Source organism: Vanacampus margaritifer, chromosome 3 (genome assembly GCF_051991255.1).
Source record: "Vanacampus margaritifer isolate UIUO_Vmar chromosome 3, RoL_Vmar_1.0, whole genome shotgun sequence".
Classification (NCBI taxonomy): Eukaryota; Metazoa; Chordata; class Actinopteri; order Syngnathiformes; family Syngnathidae; genus Vanacampus; species Vanacampus margaritifer.
In genome coordinates, this window is record NC_135434.1 from 22,433,993 (window position 1) to 22,451,247 (window position 17,255).

General features: G+C 41.2%; 1 protein-coding gene across 3 annotated transcripts in view; it reads left to right on the forward strand.

Moving 5' to 3' along the window:
• The window catches only part of tet3 (tet methylcytosine dioxygenase 3), a 34,812-nt gene extending 26,110 nt beyond the window's left edge, over positions 1 to 8,702 (forward strand). For all 3 annotated transcript variants that reach the window (XM_077561189.1, XM_077561188.1, XM_077561190.1), the window contains 5 exons: positions 727 to 877; positions 974 to 1,063; positions 1,148 to 1,285; positions 1,383 to 1,737; positions 3,178 to 8,702. In XM_077561189.1, coding sequence (XP_077417315.1) covers positions 727 to 877; positions 974 to 1,063; positions 1,148 to 1,285; positions 1,383 to 1,737; positions 3,178 to 4,871 — 2,428 coding nt within the window. In that variant the 3' untranslated portion in view covers positions 4,872 to 8,702. The remainder of the gene's footprint in view (positions 1 to 726; positions 878 to 973; positions 1,064 to 1,147; positions 1,286 to 1,382; positions 1,738 to 3,177) is intronic.
• The last annotated feature ends 8,553 nt before the right edge of the window (positions 8,703 to 17,255 follow it).

Below are 17,255 nucleotides of genomic sequence, written 5' to 3' on the forward strand. Positions count from 1 at the left end.
AACAATATCGACACCTTCTTAAAATTAGCCTGTCATTTTTTCAGATTTTTTTTCTCCATAAAATTTAACCATTTGCATCATGAGGAGATGATTTAGGCAAAAAAAAAAAGCAAAAAAGATGACATAGGCAATTATTTTAAGAGGGTAACGATATGTGACTTAATCCTTTATTGCAAAACACACAGACAGCTAAGATACATATGTCAAATTTACAGCATTAAGTTTAATGTCAGTTGTGTGTTTAACTAAAAATTCAAGAAAGTAGGCAACAATACAGAGTTCGGGACCACTTTACCACTGTGTGCATAGTACAATTTGTTCGGTTATTTTAAAAAAAAACAATTCTGTTGAGACTAAATTCATTCAATCTCATAGTCTCACTTGTTGGTCATTTGACTTTTATAAGGTGTCAATAGATACTTTTGTCTTATGATCAGTGAAAAAAGTGATGACTTGAGTTTCTTGAAATATTATGGCATTGCTAAAGAAAAAAATCTTACGTTATGTAAATGTTCAAGTTTTTGAGTTATTTGCTGGAAATGACATATAAGCGTACGGAAAACAAAATACAATGATACTAGTGATATTCGGATTCAACTTTATGCTTATTCTTTATGTTACCTTGCTAACTTTATTTTAGTACATGGAGAGATGCTGAAATGACACTGCCCATCTTGATATAGTGTTCATGAATTCTGAAGCTTTGTTAACTGTCTCCCCCTGCAGTCGTACATGTGCATGTCAAGGCAAGGACCCTGACACTTGTGGTGCTTCCTTTTCCTTCGGCTGCTCTTGGAGTATGTACTTTAATGGTTGCAAATATGCCCGAAGCAAAACACCGCGCAAGTTCCGGCTACAAGGAACGATCCCTGAAGAGGTACATCTGCAGCTGATGACTGACTTGAAATTGTCAACAGTTTTGAGTGTGTAATGCATATCTAGTGTTTCTATGCCTTCATTGTTTCCCCACCAGGAAGACAAACTCAGGGACCAATTCCAGAGTCTGGCCACCGAAGTGGCTCCACTGTACAAGCAGCTGGCCCCTCAGGCCTACAGTAACCAGGTTGGTTCACAGATACACATGCATCTGACATGCACTCAACAACATTTGTCAACTTTCCCTGTCACATTCCGCTCTGTCTGCCAGTGTCAGTCAGAGACGAAGGCTTCCGACTGCAGGCTTGGTTTGAAGGCTGGTAGACCGTTTGCTGGAGTCACTGCTTGCCTGGACTTCTGCGCCCACGCCCATAAGGACCAGCACAACCTGTACAACGGTTGCACAGTGGTACGTATGCTCTTTAATCTTCCGAGACCACAGTGAAATGTTTAAGATGCTGGCATGGCAGATTTAAGTTGTGCTTCAATTTGGTCCTGGCTTTTAGGTGTGCACTTTAACCAAGGAGGACAACCGCACGGTTGGGGACATCCCTCTAGATGAACAGCTCCACGTCTTGCCTCTCTACAAACTCTCCACCACCGACGAATTTGGCAGCGAGGTGGGCCAGCAACTGAAGATGAAGACGGGAGCCATTCAGGTGCTTCAGGCTTTCCGCCGAGAAGTACGCAAGTTGCCCGAACCCGCCAAGTCGTGTCGCCAGCGCCGCCTGGATGCCAAGAAGGCAGCATCGGAGAAAAAGAAGAGCAAACTCCAGCAGCAGGCAGCAGAAACACCAGAAAAGACCGTGCTCAAGACGCAAGTATGCTTCAGCGAGTCTCCTCAACACCAAGGCAATAAAGGTTTGTCTTATTTACATAAATCAACTGCAATTTAAGCAATGATCAGAGATGGGCGCATCAGTGAATTTTGCCGGTACGTCATTCGTCAGCGGCCAGGGCAGCCTTAACTGTGCTTCCGTCATCGCTTCCGTCGCTAAATTTCACCGCTCTGCCAGTCTCCCAGAAAACAAAAAACACGCCACAGTACACGATGAAAAATCCAATTTGATTGAAATAGTAAATGGAGTGTATATATCTGTCAAACTACTGGGGCGGGATGGCTCAGTGGTACAGTGGTCATCTTGCAACCCAGAGGTTGTGGGTTCAATCCCATGCTCTTGTAATGGCATTGAAGTAGCAAGATACTAAACCCCTCAGTTGCTCCTGATGCTGCATTATCAGTAGGTGAATGAGTTGTCAAATAGAAAGCACTTTGAGGGCTTTGTAAAGGTGGGAAAGTGCTATCTACTGTATATAAATGACGTACCGTTTACCATTGACATCATGCAGTGGCTTTCCAGAGCCTCACATACATTTATTTGCCAACTTAATCTATTGAGAATTGTTAAGTACAGCTAAGCTTTTTATTGAATGTTTAAAATGACTCACTTGAACCAGGATGCTGCTCAGTAAAGAATTCAGTCCAAGTCAGTCGCACCCCTGCTCCTGTCTATAAATCCTTCTATGTTTCTTCCTTTAAATTTGTATTTATTTTTCTGCTACTTTTTTATATGTCCATGAGTTGTAAGACCGAATGCGAGTCTTCTTCGTCTGCATCTTCGTCTGCATCTTTTTCTTCATCTTCGACTTTTTCTTCATCTTCATCTTCAACTTTTTCTTCTTTGTCTTCTTCTGTCTTTTGGCAGCTGGAAACCAACTTTTGGTAGTGTGGGTCTGCATAATACTATTTCACAACCTCCTATTTAACCCTGAATTTTCCAAATACATGTATATATAAAAATAGAAATGTAGAACTTAACTCACAAGAACATATCTGTAAAATATCTCCAGTATTCAAAGCTACCTTCTGACTTCTTAGCTCATTAAATAGTTATTGCCAAGTCTGACTATTTTTACATGCTTTATTGTCTGTAAAGTCAGAGGTCTACGCTAATTACAGCGGCCAGTGGCATGTTTTTTCATTTAAAGCAGTAGGCCCAAATCGCTCATTTGATTTCTACCTCCGATGTGTTCACCCCCCACAAACAAACCCATCAGATAGACGTCGTGTTACCTGTCAGTCGTCAGCAATATGGCCGTCCGTCAGTGACGGACTGAGAAGTACTTGATCCGGTTACTGACTATAACACTGACGGATGAATACACAACTCCATCAGGGTTTAGTTTGTCTTTTTTTAAGTTACTTGTCATTTTTCAGCAAAATGAGCATGCCCACCTCTGGTAACGATGTTTCTGGTTTCTTTGTAACTTTTTCCCTTTTTTTCCTCTCTATACATGCAGCAATGATGAAACAAGAGGTTAAGCCCAACATTAAAACAGAGCCTTTCAATGGATCAATGGATGGACACTCTTTGCAAGCATCAGATCCAATCAAGCCCATGTGCCCACATCCTGCCTACTATGCAAGGGGAGGCCTCCCCACAACTGGCCAGCCCTCTGCAGGAGACCCAGTAAACGGCTACACCCAGAACGTGCCAGCATCACACTACGGCTTCTACAACTACCCCTCCAATGCACTTTTCGCACCCAAGATGAGGACCTACGAGGGTCGCAGCAGCCCTTTGTCCAAAGCAGGCAGGATGGCCTTCCAGGTAGACCAAAAGCCCGACGTTCACAACCTTCAGGCTCGACTAGCCCATACCTATCCCGGCCATCTCGAGCAACCCAACCAAGTTAATGCCCAGTCTATAGACTACAACCAGCCACGCCCTTCTTCTGTCTCCTCTGAGTCCTCCAATAGAGGCACTCCAGTCATCAAACAGGAGCCAATGGATATGCCCGTCTGTGAGGACACCTCCCAACCTTCTAGCTGGCCGGGAAATCGTTTCAACGGAACAAACTGGGATCATCACAATTCAAAACACCGGCCTGAAGACGCCTTTCCCAAGCAAGAGAAGCAGACCTTTCACCAGCATCCGCCCTCACCTTACCCGCAACCGTGGGCATCTCTCCCTGGCTCAAATACCCGCATGGCGGCCTCACCAGTCCCCCACGCTTCCCCGTCCTCCTCTCCTCATTTAGGTGTCCTGGCTAACATGCACCAAGGATCTCCACGTCCATCCACCCCTCATCCGGGTACGCCACAACCAGGTCTCACTCACCCCTTCTTACCTCCGCACCTTGGCAACTCTCCATCCCCCTCACATACACTGCAGCCCGCCACTCCCAGGCAGTGGGCCAGCCCTGCCCCAAGTCCCGAGCCAAACTCCTGGGCTATGGGGCATGGCGCTTACAGCAATCCCGCCGGCGCCTACCCAGACAAGATGTGGGCCAAAACCGGGGAAAGTCGCTGTTCCACTCCCCTCGGGGTTCAAGAGAAAGCCTGGAAGTCTCTTGGAGGCTCGGCGGCGGGCAGCACGCCATCGCCGGCCCCTGAGGGACGCCTCTTCCCCGACGCCCTGCAACAGTCAGATGAGGCTTGCTGGGACCCCGGTCGAGCTGAGAGTGACGCCAAGGGCCACGAGGACGACGACTACGACGACGGGGTGTGGTCTGATAGCGAGCACAATTTCCTCGATCCCAACATCGGGGGCGTAGCGGTAGCGCCAGCTCACGGCTCCATCCTCATTGAATGCGCCCGTCGGGAACTACACGCCACCACTCCGCTCAAAAAGCCCAACCGCTCGCACCCCTCTCGCATCTCTCTGGTCTTCTATCAGCACAAAAATCTCCAGCAGCCCATGCATGGCTTGGCGCTGTGGGAGGCCAAAATGAAGATGCTGGCAGAGCAGGCGCTGCAGAGGCAGCAGCAAGCCGCTCTCCTGGGCCTCTCCCAGGAGGAAATCAAGGCGCTTAGCAAGAAACGCAAGTGGGGGGCAACAGCGGCAGGGGCCATGCCAGGTGCTGGACAATCGAAAGACAAGCGGGAGGGGCCCGTAACACGCTTAGCTCCCACTTTCCACACCACCTCGGTGGTGAACGTGTCCCCCTATGCCTTCACGCACCTCACCGGGCCCTACAGCCACTTCGTGTGACGTCAGCCGCCAACTGACACACAGCGGAGCCAGACAGAGGGACGAGCAAGGTGAATGTCTCTCGCATGTCACACGGTCCGCCATCTTGCCGTCTTCCCCCTCTGGGCTCCACACTCACAAATGGGGAGGGACACTTTTATTGTTTTTTTTACCTCATGTCAGGCAGCGTTTGAGCTTTCAACACGCTGCCTGTGGTGCTCTGCCTCTCTCTTCCCTGGAGAGGAACTCCATTGCTTTTTTCCTGTTTATAGAATTTGAATGATTCTAAATATTGCTATTATTATCAATATTATTATGGTTGCAATTGTTACGGTTATTGTTGTTATTACAGGTATTATAATGAAGAATTGTTTTTGTTTTTTTTTTTAATCATGGTCGTTTTCAATAATGTTATTATTAATGATGTGATTGTTTTTTTTGGTTCAGTATATTTTGAAATCTGAATCCATCAGACTTTTTATTTTTCCATGTTTGGAAAACCAATTCTCAGTTTTTTGTCAATCTTCCAGCTGTATTACAAGGGGGAGCCATTATCGGCCTGATAAGAGATTGAGCTTCTAAACACAAATTATCAGGGAAAAAAAGTAAAAATTTCACACTGAGCTCCTAATAATTGCGACAAATAGGTTTGGGATTGACATTTTCAATTTGCCAATCACACAGTTGTGCACTGAAAAATTATTTTGAATATTGTGACTTCTTATCATAGGATTGCCCTTCATGTTTTAGTTTTGCTCTTGTGAACTCAAATAGTTACAACAATTTCCATTTTGCAAAAAGAAGGAAGTGATGACATTTGGAATTGAGGGCAAGTGCATTTTCTCCTTTGGCACACGCTTCTCTTGTCATTCCTTAATGTGCTCCTCCTCCTATTCTACACCCCAGCAGCTTTTGACTGGTGCTCAACTTCCAGCTCGGATGGATTTTCATTCCACTACTCTCTTCATGGCACTTGATGCTGTACTTGGGTGCTCTAACCGAAACCGAGGTCATGTACACCACAACAATTGTGCTTTTTGTGTGTGTGTGCTTATCATGTTTGCTAAGTCCACCTGATCCCAGATCTGTAATTCCAACACAAGGATCACGGTAACTTCCTCAGTAAGGAGTGAACACTTTTAAGTGTCAACTCTAGAGGGCAGACTTGAATGCCTTTTCAAAGCGGCACTTGAGACACCTGCTAGCACTTCGACTTGAGTTCCATTCAGAAGCCAGTATAGCCTTCGCTTGCTGCATGAACCCTCCACCTTTGCTGAGCTGTGAGGCAGGATGATATTTGTCCTATTAAAGCTCAAATGTGACACTTCTGGAGCAAACTTGGGTTCAAACATCATAAGTGATAGGAGTATGTTAGTGATCCATACATCCATTTTGGTGCTCTCCTTCTACACTTGACTTCCTGTGAAGGCCCATCCTCTCGTCTGCGTGGTGCTGTCATCTTCGAGCAGAGCGCGACGGGTCCTTCGGCAGGCACCTCGTAAACGTAGATTGTTTGCTTAGGAGGTTTGATAAGCGGCGCGGCTTCTGGGAGTTGGTACCTAATGCATCGAGTCAATCAATCTCTCACTTTGCATGTGTGTTTTGTGTAAAAGAGCCAAAGAGTGAGACACGTGGATGGCGTCTCGAGTTGCATATTTGGCTTCATCCCCATCAAGCGTACTTTCAAAAGTGCATGGATGGGGGGGTGAAAGTCAAAATGAGTGAATATTTCCCATCGCATGCAGGCTGGCTCCCGGTTGCTGACACTTTCCACCCGTGAAAAAGATCTTGTTGGTCTCCAGCTGGAAATGCTGGTCACAATCACAAGTTGCTACTGAGGGCAGAGAATCATGCATGTGCGCAAGATCGCCACATTCACTTGACCCTTTTTCTTTTGTTGATGTTTATTTATTAATGGTGATAATACTGATTGTCTTTGGGTTCTTTTTTTTCTCCAATTTTTTTTATATAGCTAATACAAATTGTACATAGAGAAGAACAGATTTATAAAGCACTTTTAAACTTGATTTTAATGACAAAAAGAAAGACGATTATTGACAACTTGAAGGTTAGCTTTTTTTGTTTTTATTTTCTGAAGAGAGATACAAATGTAAATAGTAAAATATTTAGGTAAAACTATTTAACTGGTGAGGATAGTGTGTGAATCCTTAAAGTGTAGGGGGTATTTTGACAGCATTACACTTGTTCCCTGTGTTTTGTGTGTACATGTGTGCTTAGTAACGATTTGTTCTTCTCTCACAAGTACTGTAACTGTTTCCTAAGTCAGCATGTAAAATATTCTTACTTGTCAAGCCCAAGTTAAAACGTCCAATTTAGAATACAAAACTGGAGAATAGCAAGTTTACTGCAAACCTTAAACCTGCAAAACAACAGTATGATTGATCACAAGACACTTCGAATGCCATAAAAATTGAAAATGGCTTTTTCCCTAAAGGTGAGAAACTCAGCTACTGCTAAAGCTGACTTGTATGCAAGTGTTCTGTTATTATTTTTTAAATGCAAAATCCAAACTAAAAGCAGATGATGTTTAAACTAGCAAACGAGACCTTGCCTTAATTAGTGAGCTTTAGAGTTGCTGGTAGGTCAAGTTTGTTACCTTAAACAACACTGAGGCTGTTTTTTTTTCTCAGTTACAGTAAGTAACTGATGGAGGGATGAAAGTGTTCTCAACCTCTCGGCAATTAACCATATCTGAGAGGTGGATTTTAGGAAACACACTCTGCTATCTGCAGATGCAATCTGAAACTTTGCTTGTGGGGCGTTCATTGCTTGTTTAAGTCTACCTGTTTTTGTTATCTAATACAGTTTTCAACTTAAATATGCAGTCTGCAGAATAGCATTGTGAGAAAAAAAAAACACTGTTTGCTTTTAATAATTCCTTATTCAGTATACAGCTGGTCTGTGATTTACTTTGAGAAAAAAAAATGTTACCCATGTTACTTTGACAATATGAAAACCCCACATCACATACTTACATACAAATGGCGCATACGGTGTGCATTTTGAAATATGTTAAGCTTTTGGTTTGGCTCTGGGAGTCGGTGCTACAACACAAAACCTTAAAGACACTGTCATTTGGTTCACCACAGTAAACCCCCCCCCCCCCTAAAATTTACATGATTCTACATTTGATTGAAGGGTTTTCGGAAGTTCAAACTGCCCTGGTGCTCAAGTGTTTCTGCACAACCTTTTGTAGCCTCAACTGTAATGAGGGTAAGTGGTATAGGAAATGATTAGACATCATAGCATGGGGGCACTCAACTTGTTTTACTCCTTCAGTACTGTACTTGAATTCAGCGTGTATTATGTGGAGACTGTTATCTGGGTTTAACGTTTGGTACATCAACATCGGAAACAAGCCTCTGAAGGCCTAACTGTAATTGTTCCAGTGAAGAGTGCTATGATGTTTGAATAAGAGGAAGAGAAAATGTGTACTGCCTCCTTTATCTCCTTAATTGGACTTGTTTGTGTATTTTGTCTTTTGTGAACACACACGCACATTCACGCACACACATAGTTAGAAGTTTGCATCACACTGTGCATGGCCTACTTAAACAATACCTAATTTAATGAAACTCAGAATTTGGGAAAAGCAACCAAGTCACACACTTACACACAAAAAAATCTACACATCACTGGCAGCTACATTCCTTTTTGAGTTTTTCAATTGTTCTTGTTTTATTTTCCATGTTAAGGATGCAGTATGTAAAAAGTGGTTTTGTTCTCTCTTTGTAGCTGTGTATGGTGTATTATGTGAATAAATAGCATATTTGGTAAAATACCACAATATTGTTTTATGTTGCGCTAAAAATAAAAAATTGGAGTGAGAAACCTTTGGTCGAGCATCTTTATTCCCTGTTTAAAGCTTTAATTGAGACTATTACATTATTAGCTACTTGTTTGATCTCATTGTTTAATATTCCTGTTTGCAGTGGCTCAAAACTGGACGGCATCATTCTAAGCTGATTCTTAATTTAAAAAAAAAATCCTTTCATGTAAACTGAGTGATGTTGTATTTCACCAATTTACTTGGACATAAAAGTATGTCTTCAAATAATATATTGTGTCACGTTTAAAGCGGCGCACATGTGACTCATTTGTGATGACAGCTTCACGTATGTCATCATAATATACAATAGAGTAAATAGCCATGCTGTGGCCACCCCCACCGCTCAGATTGCATAGTGCAGGCAGTTAAGTAGGCTACTTCGCTAGAAATTCCTTCTTTCTAATTATCCAGTTGACAACTGCAGCATCTCAGATTGTTTTTCTTTCATTCCGAGGGCTTTATTCCGTTTATCTCCAAATTACTCCAACCTCAAGGTAGGCAAATTTGATTTGAATTATTGATACCTAGTCCCAAGTGCTGTCCACTTTTATCGGGAGTTTTTAACCTCGTTGCATTGAGACAGGCTTTAAATGATAAGACAGGACGTTTAATAACACTTGCCTTCTATTGAAAAAAAATCGTGGAATTCAACAGGGCTGTTTGTTTTCCAATTACCGTTACGAGTTGCGGCACCTCATGATTACTGAGTGTTATAATCTCCCGCGTAAGCAAGAGGGAGAAAAGTCACTGCTCGCTTTTCTGTGAAATATGTGCGTGTGTATTGTTGAGCTATAAATGTATCCCTATATGCTGTGCTTGATTATGAAAACCGGAATCAATTGTTTTTCCCAGGTTTTTTAAATCTGTCAGATCTCGCTTACCTCGCCGACTCCGTTCAATGGGTTTAAGGTCCCCTTTTTTTCTACCTGCTGGAACGCGGCCAAAGTTGAGGAGTTGACGGGAGCGCTTCAAGACGGCTGCGAGAAGGATTCGTTTAGGTTCTCACCGGCCCGGTTTCAGAGCGTCAGGCCGGTTTTGCTTCAGATAAACCCTTATTGAGTAACCAATTCGAAATAAGGCTCTTTTAACAGCGGCTCCTCCTCTAATGATCGGTTGCACTTGTTAAGACCTAAATAAATTTATTTGGTTTTATTAAACACGATCGGGCTTGTCATCCTAATAAATAAAAAAAAAAGGACGAAATAAATTTAAAGGGCAGCACGGTGGATGACTGGTTAGCACGTCCGCCTCCCAGTGCTGAGGACGTGAGATCGAGTCCGGGCTTCGGCCTTCCTGGGTGGAGTTTGCATGTTCTCCCCGTGCTTGCGTGGGTTTTCACCAGGTACTCCGGTTTCCTCCCACATTCCAAAAACATGCATGGCAGGTTAATTGAACACTCCAAATTGTCCCTAGGTGTGAATGTGAGTGTGGTTGTTCGTCTCTGTGTGCCCTGCGATTGGCTGGCAACCAGTTCAGGGTGTACCCCGCCTACTGCCCGAAGCCAGCTGGGATAGGCTCCAGCACCCCCGCGACCCTTGTGAGGAAAAGTGGTCAAGAAAATGGATGGATGGATGGATGGATAAATTTAAAGGTTCAGGGATTAGCAGTTACCGATGGTAAAGTATAGTTATTCGTTCGTTAAAAGGCCTAAGTGGTTGTTAGAGTATGACTGAAATAGAACTTTAGAAAAAGGTTAGAAGTAAAAAGCAGAATTTGGAACCTTTGTTTGCTCTTACTGTTTACTTAATTGACCTAAAAATATTAGTATAAGGAGTATTGATACCTCAACGTATGTATTACTACGCTAATCCACAAAATAATTGTAATAATCATGTTTGAATTAAATTCAAGAAATAAGTAACACTTTTACTTATTAATTAAAGGATCTAAAATATAAATACAAATTATTCTTTAGGAACTCAGAGGATATAGAGTTATATCTATCAAAACAAAATAGACTCCAACTGACACAAAGAAAGATATTAAGTTGTGCAAGCAATTCTTAATTCAAGCGCTAGGTTCCTGTATAAATGGGTCAAAATACTTTAACCTAGGTAATCCTTTTTTTTTTTCAAGAGCTCAGTATTGTTCATTCTGTAATTTTACCGATTTGACATGTCATCATCATTGCTCTCTTTTTTTATTTTTATTTATTTATTATTTTATTTTGTATGTGGGTGAGTATGTGCATGTATGTGTGTGTGTGTGTGCGTGTGTGTGTGTGTGTGTGTGTGTGTGTGTGTGCGCATGTGTGCGTGCGTGTGAGGGTGTACTCATTCGTTCACCTAAAGCCTATTAAAAATCCCATACTATTCACCTAAACCGAATACTTCAGAATCCAGCTAGTCATGAGGTTTTCAGGAGACCCGAGGAAGGATCAAAGAAAAGAAAGGAAAGTGAATCCAGCACCGACCAGACATTACCTACTACCCACCGGGTTACCAACCAGAGTCACCAACAACCCCAGAAACATATCAATTCCAACAAATTAGGGAGACCTCAAGAAACCAAAGGAGAGACTCAGGAAACGAAGAAAGGATAGATGAAGCAGAGTAAGAGCCACAGACATCAGCTTCCACCGATTCAACGACCAGAGGAGGAAGCAGACCGCAAGAGAGGGAGAGAGAGGTGTGTGTGTGTGTGTGTGGGGGGGGGGGGGTGATAGAGAGAGAGAGAGTGTGTTATTCTAATATCTTGAGATATATTAATGACAGACTCACTCACTTGAGATCCATTCCGTGTTGACTTTTAATGGGGAGAAAAACTCCAAACAGGTGGCCAAACAATTTCCCTCTATTCCTGGGCTCGGGAGTACTCAGATCACTAGCACCCTCTATTGACCTCTAGCGATATACCACTTGAGTCACGACACCACATCCCTTCCTTCTTAAATGAGAACCATGGTGTAGTTTCATCTTACAAAAACAAAATACTACCCACCTTTATCAAATAAAGTTAGCATGTTTAATAGGGTAGTCACTATCCCAAAGACTAATAAACAGAAAAAATAAGACAAACAAAACTTACACTGTCTGTACACTACAGTGTTTCCTCATTGTGACATATTTATGTAGCAAAAATCAGACAAATAAACAGGAGGTCTCTTGTTTGTTTGAGATGGACGCACTCCTTTAGTAGGTGAACTTCCTGGTGCTCTCCACTTGGGCGGCACTCTCATCTTGTCTCTCTGGGCAGATCACTGGTGGTGGTGCTCTTCACCCATCACATCTCGTAATGTATCTGACTCATTTCTGGTCCTGTTGAACAGTTGATCCACATGCCGCCTAATGACTTTCTCATTTCGCAGCAGCACTGTACAAGACACAGGTCCTGTTGTCTCCTTTATAAGTCCGGGTATTCATTTTCAGGGTTCTTGCAAGAATCACTAAGTTCAATTTTAGACCTTTTCTAGACCTTTTTATGAGATTTTTTTTAGACCAATTTCAAGTCATAGCGAGCTGGTGCTTTCCAGCTTTTGCGTGTGACTCGAGGGCCTTCATGCCCAAAGTCTCCAACTTTAGATATTTTTTTGCATACTTTGCTGTGAGCCGAGTGCCTATCGCCTGCTGCCTCTTCCAACCAGCTGGAAAACTCGGTACTTTCAAGCCAATTATTTACCCATTTTACAGAAACACGTTGTCCACACTCCCCATTCTGACTAACTGCATAAACTCTGTGGAAACAAAAACTTGAAAGGTACGGTGCGCAGTAGTGGATACATTGAGCTACGGGTGGGAATCTTTAAATGTCTCATGATTCGATTCCGATTTTTGGGTCTGCAATTCGATTCAGAATCGATTCTCGATTCTCGATTCAGGACGATTTAAAAAAAAGATTTTATTGACAATGATTTTTGCTTCAAACTATAGATGTGCAAGGAATTATAATGATCGACTCCAGTCCGACTTGCTAATGCTAATTACCGCGCTACTCGCTGCACTTTTATCACTCAAAAGAATGCAAAAAAACAACTTTTATTGAAATAACTTGAACCACACTGCCCCGAAGTGGCCAAATTAAGTACAACATGAACAGCACTCCAAATAAAGGCACACACAGACAAAGGCAAGACAGTATAAAATTATTTGAATAAAATGGATTTTGGTACATTTAAAATCGATTCTGAATCGTACTAAATGAGAATCGCGATTCTTATGAGAATCGATTTTTTGGCACATACATTGAGCCACCTAAATCTAAAGCTACAGTCACACCAAAAGCTCACTAATGTTTCACTGCCAGAGTGTACATGGGCGCTTCAACTACGCACATCAGAGAGGGGCTTTGCTTTGCTTCACTTATTGCAGACACTTCCACTACGGCAAAACTCGTCTGAGAAAAAAAAAAAGTTTCACCATTGCAATCAAGTGGCCGACACTGTGCTATAATGCTTTCGCTAATGCAGGGTTCTACGTTAAGCCTTTTCGGGTTGTGGCCCTGCCAGAACCAGCACTGGACCTGTATATCGCTAGCCTTGGGTCGATACCTCACCTAAAAATTGGGTCAATTTAACACTTTTCAAATCAATACTGTTAATCCTCCTCACATGTGTGTATTTTTTTTAATGTTTATTCACTGGTATTTATTTGACAAATGATTCGCCAATCTCGATTGTTGAAAATTGCTTTCTTTCTTTGATGATGCAATGTCAATGATTGAACAAACATTCCATTTTTGAGGATGACTGCAACACAGCACATCATCAGAACTCGCCACTTCATCACCGCAAGCATGACCCACTTGGCAAGAAAAAAGATAGCTGAAATAACAAGAAACAATAAGAAAATAAATAATGTAATGATTCCTAATAAGAGATAAAGTAATTCACAATTAGTAAAACATAACTCTAAAACATTGTATATTATATATTAAATTGTTGATTTCATTTATAGATCAAATTTCTAGGGCCATTTGTATTTTTACTTGTGTCCAGACAACCTGTACAATACATAATAAAATGAATTTCAAAAACTAAATACGGAAATATAATAAAAGTAAAATATCTAGTGGCCATATATGTCACGTTTAAAATATGTGGTCGTACAAGTTTTTTTTCTGTTTGAACACTTGGTGGCACACTGTGTCGCACCCACATAATGACGTACTTCATAGACAGCCGAAGAAGATAGCCGCTAAAGGATTCTTTAGCGTCATGTGCTAACTTTGAATCAAAGCTGTTAATAATTTAGGGATGGCAGAAATGGAAGATTGAAACGATCAAATCATTTGAAACGATTGATTCACAAAAATAATCGATCTTTTGGAACGTTCGAAACATCTCCCCACAGCGACATCTGGTGGCCAAGTGTAAAATATTTAATGCTGTCAAAGTTAGTTAAAGCGTTAATTGATTAATTAATCACAGAACAATTTCACATTAATCATAAATTAAGGCAGATTAATCGCACTATTAATTTTGACCATAGATTATCCTTTAGCGTGACAGCGTATGGCTACGTTTAAGGTAGCACAGGTTGTCATTGAGCAATAAACATTATTTCATGCATTTAATTAAAGCATTTAATGAATGTTTGCGTAAAACATTTAGAATATTTGTTCAAGTCAAAATATTTAGATTATTTTTTTCCCATTTTAAATTATGCAAGTAATTCATTAATTAGAAAAAGAGGAGGATGAGCGTGTGCAGTGGATCAAAAAATGTGAAAGATGTCCTCATAACATTAAATGTCAAAATAATTAACACATAACCGGTGCTCTTCAAATTTGGCGGGGGAAAAAATGTAGATAAAAAACCCTTTTTACTAAGCGATTAATCGTGATTAATCAAAATTCTAAGATGTGATTAATCAGATTTTTTTTTTTTTATTGTTTGACAGCTCAAAAAATATTACAATCAAACAGTAGATCAGTGTTGCCAGCTCCCCCCAGTAAGGAAACTAACTATTGGCTGTCTGTCATCACCTAATTTACACTACTGGCAATCGAGCTAATTTGTAATTGTAATGGACGCCATAAGAGAGAGAAATAATATCGTGGGAAACAAAAATTGAATAACCCCACCCTGTCAAAATAAATAATTTATATTTATATATTTAATTTAATAATAAAAGTATAGAAGTACAAATGAGCTTTTTGTTGCTGATACTTGGTTTGTTTTTAATTTTGCCTTTCAACCTGACTCAAATGCTTCGATGAAACCCCCAGTGCTATCACATTTAATCGAAAACTACATTTCAACAGGCTACATTACAAAGGCTTTTTTTTGTGTGACAGGGCATCATGTTTTGAAAGAAAGTATTAGAGAGGAAAAGTAATTACCTGCAAAAACATGACACCCATAGCAGGAATTGAACCTGGGTGACCTGGAAAGCGGACTTTTTTCTCAGCTCATTGTGCGGGTGCATTACCACTAAACCATCCGCCTGTTAGGCGTTCTCAAAAGCGCAGGTAAAGCATTCAAATGCAACTCAAATGGTGGGCAAGGTTTACGGTATTAATTGAACAAAAGGAACTTGACGCAAAACTGAACACTAACCAAATGCGACGAGACAAAAGGTCAACGTGTACCTACAGAAAAACAAAATAACTAACCAAGGAAGGTGGGCGGAGTACCACGGGAGGAAGATAGGCTACTAAGATTAAAATGATAACAAAAGACCTACACAACAAAAACGGACCTGCATAATCAATGTGAAGTCTTCTCCATGGCTTTCCGGGTCACTCCCAGGGATGAAGTGGTGCGCAAGCAGGTGCCTTTCTATGTTCTTGGCATGTGGTGCATGATTTTTGGCTTGGTTTCAACATCATTGTCTCGAGGCCACCACATATGTCCTCTTGGCAATCCTTTTATCCGGCTCATCAATGTGACTGATGCAATTTTCCATCATGGGATCTCTTCCCCTCTCTGGTATCACGAAGCGGGCTCCCCACATCACACATGCGTCCGGCACACTCAGCTCATGTTGTCTTTGTTCATACGGCAAAAACTCTTGAGCGAGGTTGCTCTCTGGTCGCTTTTAATTTGAAGTTGTTCCCAGCAAAGTGTCACAGCGTGACCGTGAAGGTATTATTTGATTACCATATTAAGTGTAATTTTTGCGTGTTCAAAATAATTGCATTGAGATCTCATAAAGAAGTTTTCTTTGCAAAGATTTATTTAAGAGCTCTTAAGACACAATTAGAAAGCTTACATTTGAAAGCAATGTCCAGCCTAATCCAATGTCCAATGTCCTGTGTGTCGAATAGCAAACACACAGTTGCTTTATATTTTAAAAAAGCATACTCCCCCTCTCAGGCTGGACAAAGGGTTAGTAATTATAATAAGCAGACATGTGATATACCGACATGTTTACTCCAGCTCCCCTACCAGCCCGGAAATATGATGTAGACAGGTTTTGATCTTGCACCTTCAGTTTTTACGACATAATGAGTAATGGCATGAGAACTTGACTCCCTCTGAGACATACACATTCTTATCTTCATGAGAACTTGACTCCCATACACATTCTTATCTTCATGAGAACTTGACTCCCATACACATTCTTATCTCAAGAGCTGGAAGGGAGTAAAAAGTTCCAATATATTTCACAACAACATTATCACAGTGTTCTTCCTTTAACTACACAGTTATATGGCATCTATATACTTATAAGTAAATTCATAAACAGTAAAAATATAAATTGAAAATGTTAAATGTCAACAGTCCCTCAATTGAACAAATATAAGTTCAAAACCAGACATTTAATCCCTTAAAAACAGTCTAGAGGAAAATTCCAGCGGGATCATCATCGGATGTCGCAACAGCGTTCATAGCTTTAGAAGTTACAGCTTCTATCATCATATAAGACGACTTGTTTTGTACATCTTGTTTCTTTTATGGCGGTGGTAATAAGCCGTTTGGCACAACGATCTTAAACAAAGAACACAGCAGCAACCACAAGCTGAAAATACAGACACAGAGATTAGAATTGACGAAACCAAATTTTTATATCTTCCAAAAGCATCCATCCAGGTATCCCAAATTGACGTATCGATACCGGACTGCTCTTTCATTTATTTATTAAGTGTTCGGAGTCCCTCAATTGCATCTATGTATGTGGGAACATTTTGATCCTGCCAAGTGGATCTTTTGGCCCTCTGAAAAGAATGAGAAAAATTTGGTTGCCAAGTATTAACAATTTGCAGAAGGTTATCAACCGATGTAGGGAAAATATCTACTGGCAGAAGGAGGGTGATGAGAGCATTTATCATTGGGGACAGTTTTATTCATCAGTTCCATTACACATTTATCCTCTATTTTAGCAGGAATTACCCTCAATAAAGGTCTTGGGCCCACACATACGACACAATCTTCTCCCAAATCATGTGCTGCCTCATTTGCTAACAGTAGCCAATTATTACTGCCACCAGACTCCAATTTGTATTTAGTCATTTTTGGTTGTTTGATTTACTCATAGTTTTATCAATGCAAATTAAAATTGGAAAATAGGGATCAGTACCAGAGAACCATGCCCACAGCATTAGGTCATAACAAAAGGTATTATTTTATGGTTACATTAAATGGCCGCATATTACCTTCAGGAAGAACAAAAGTT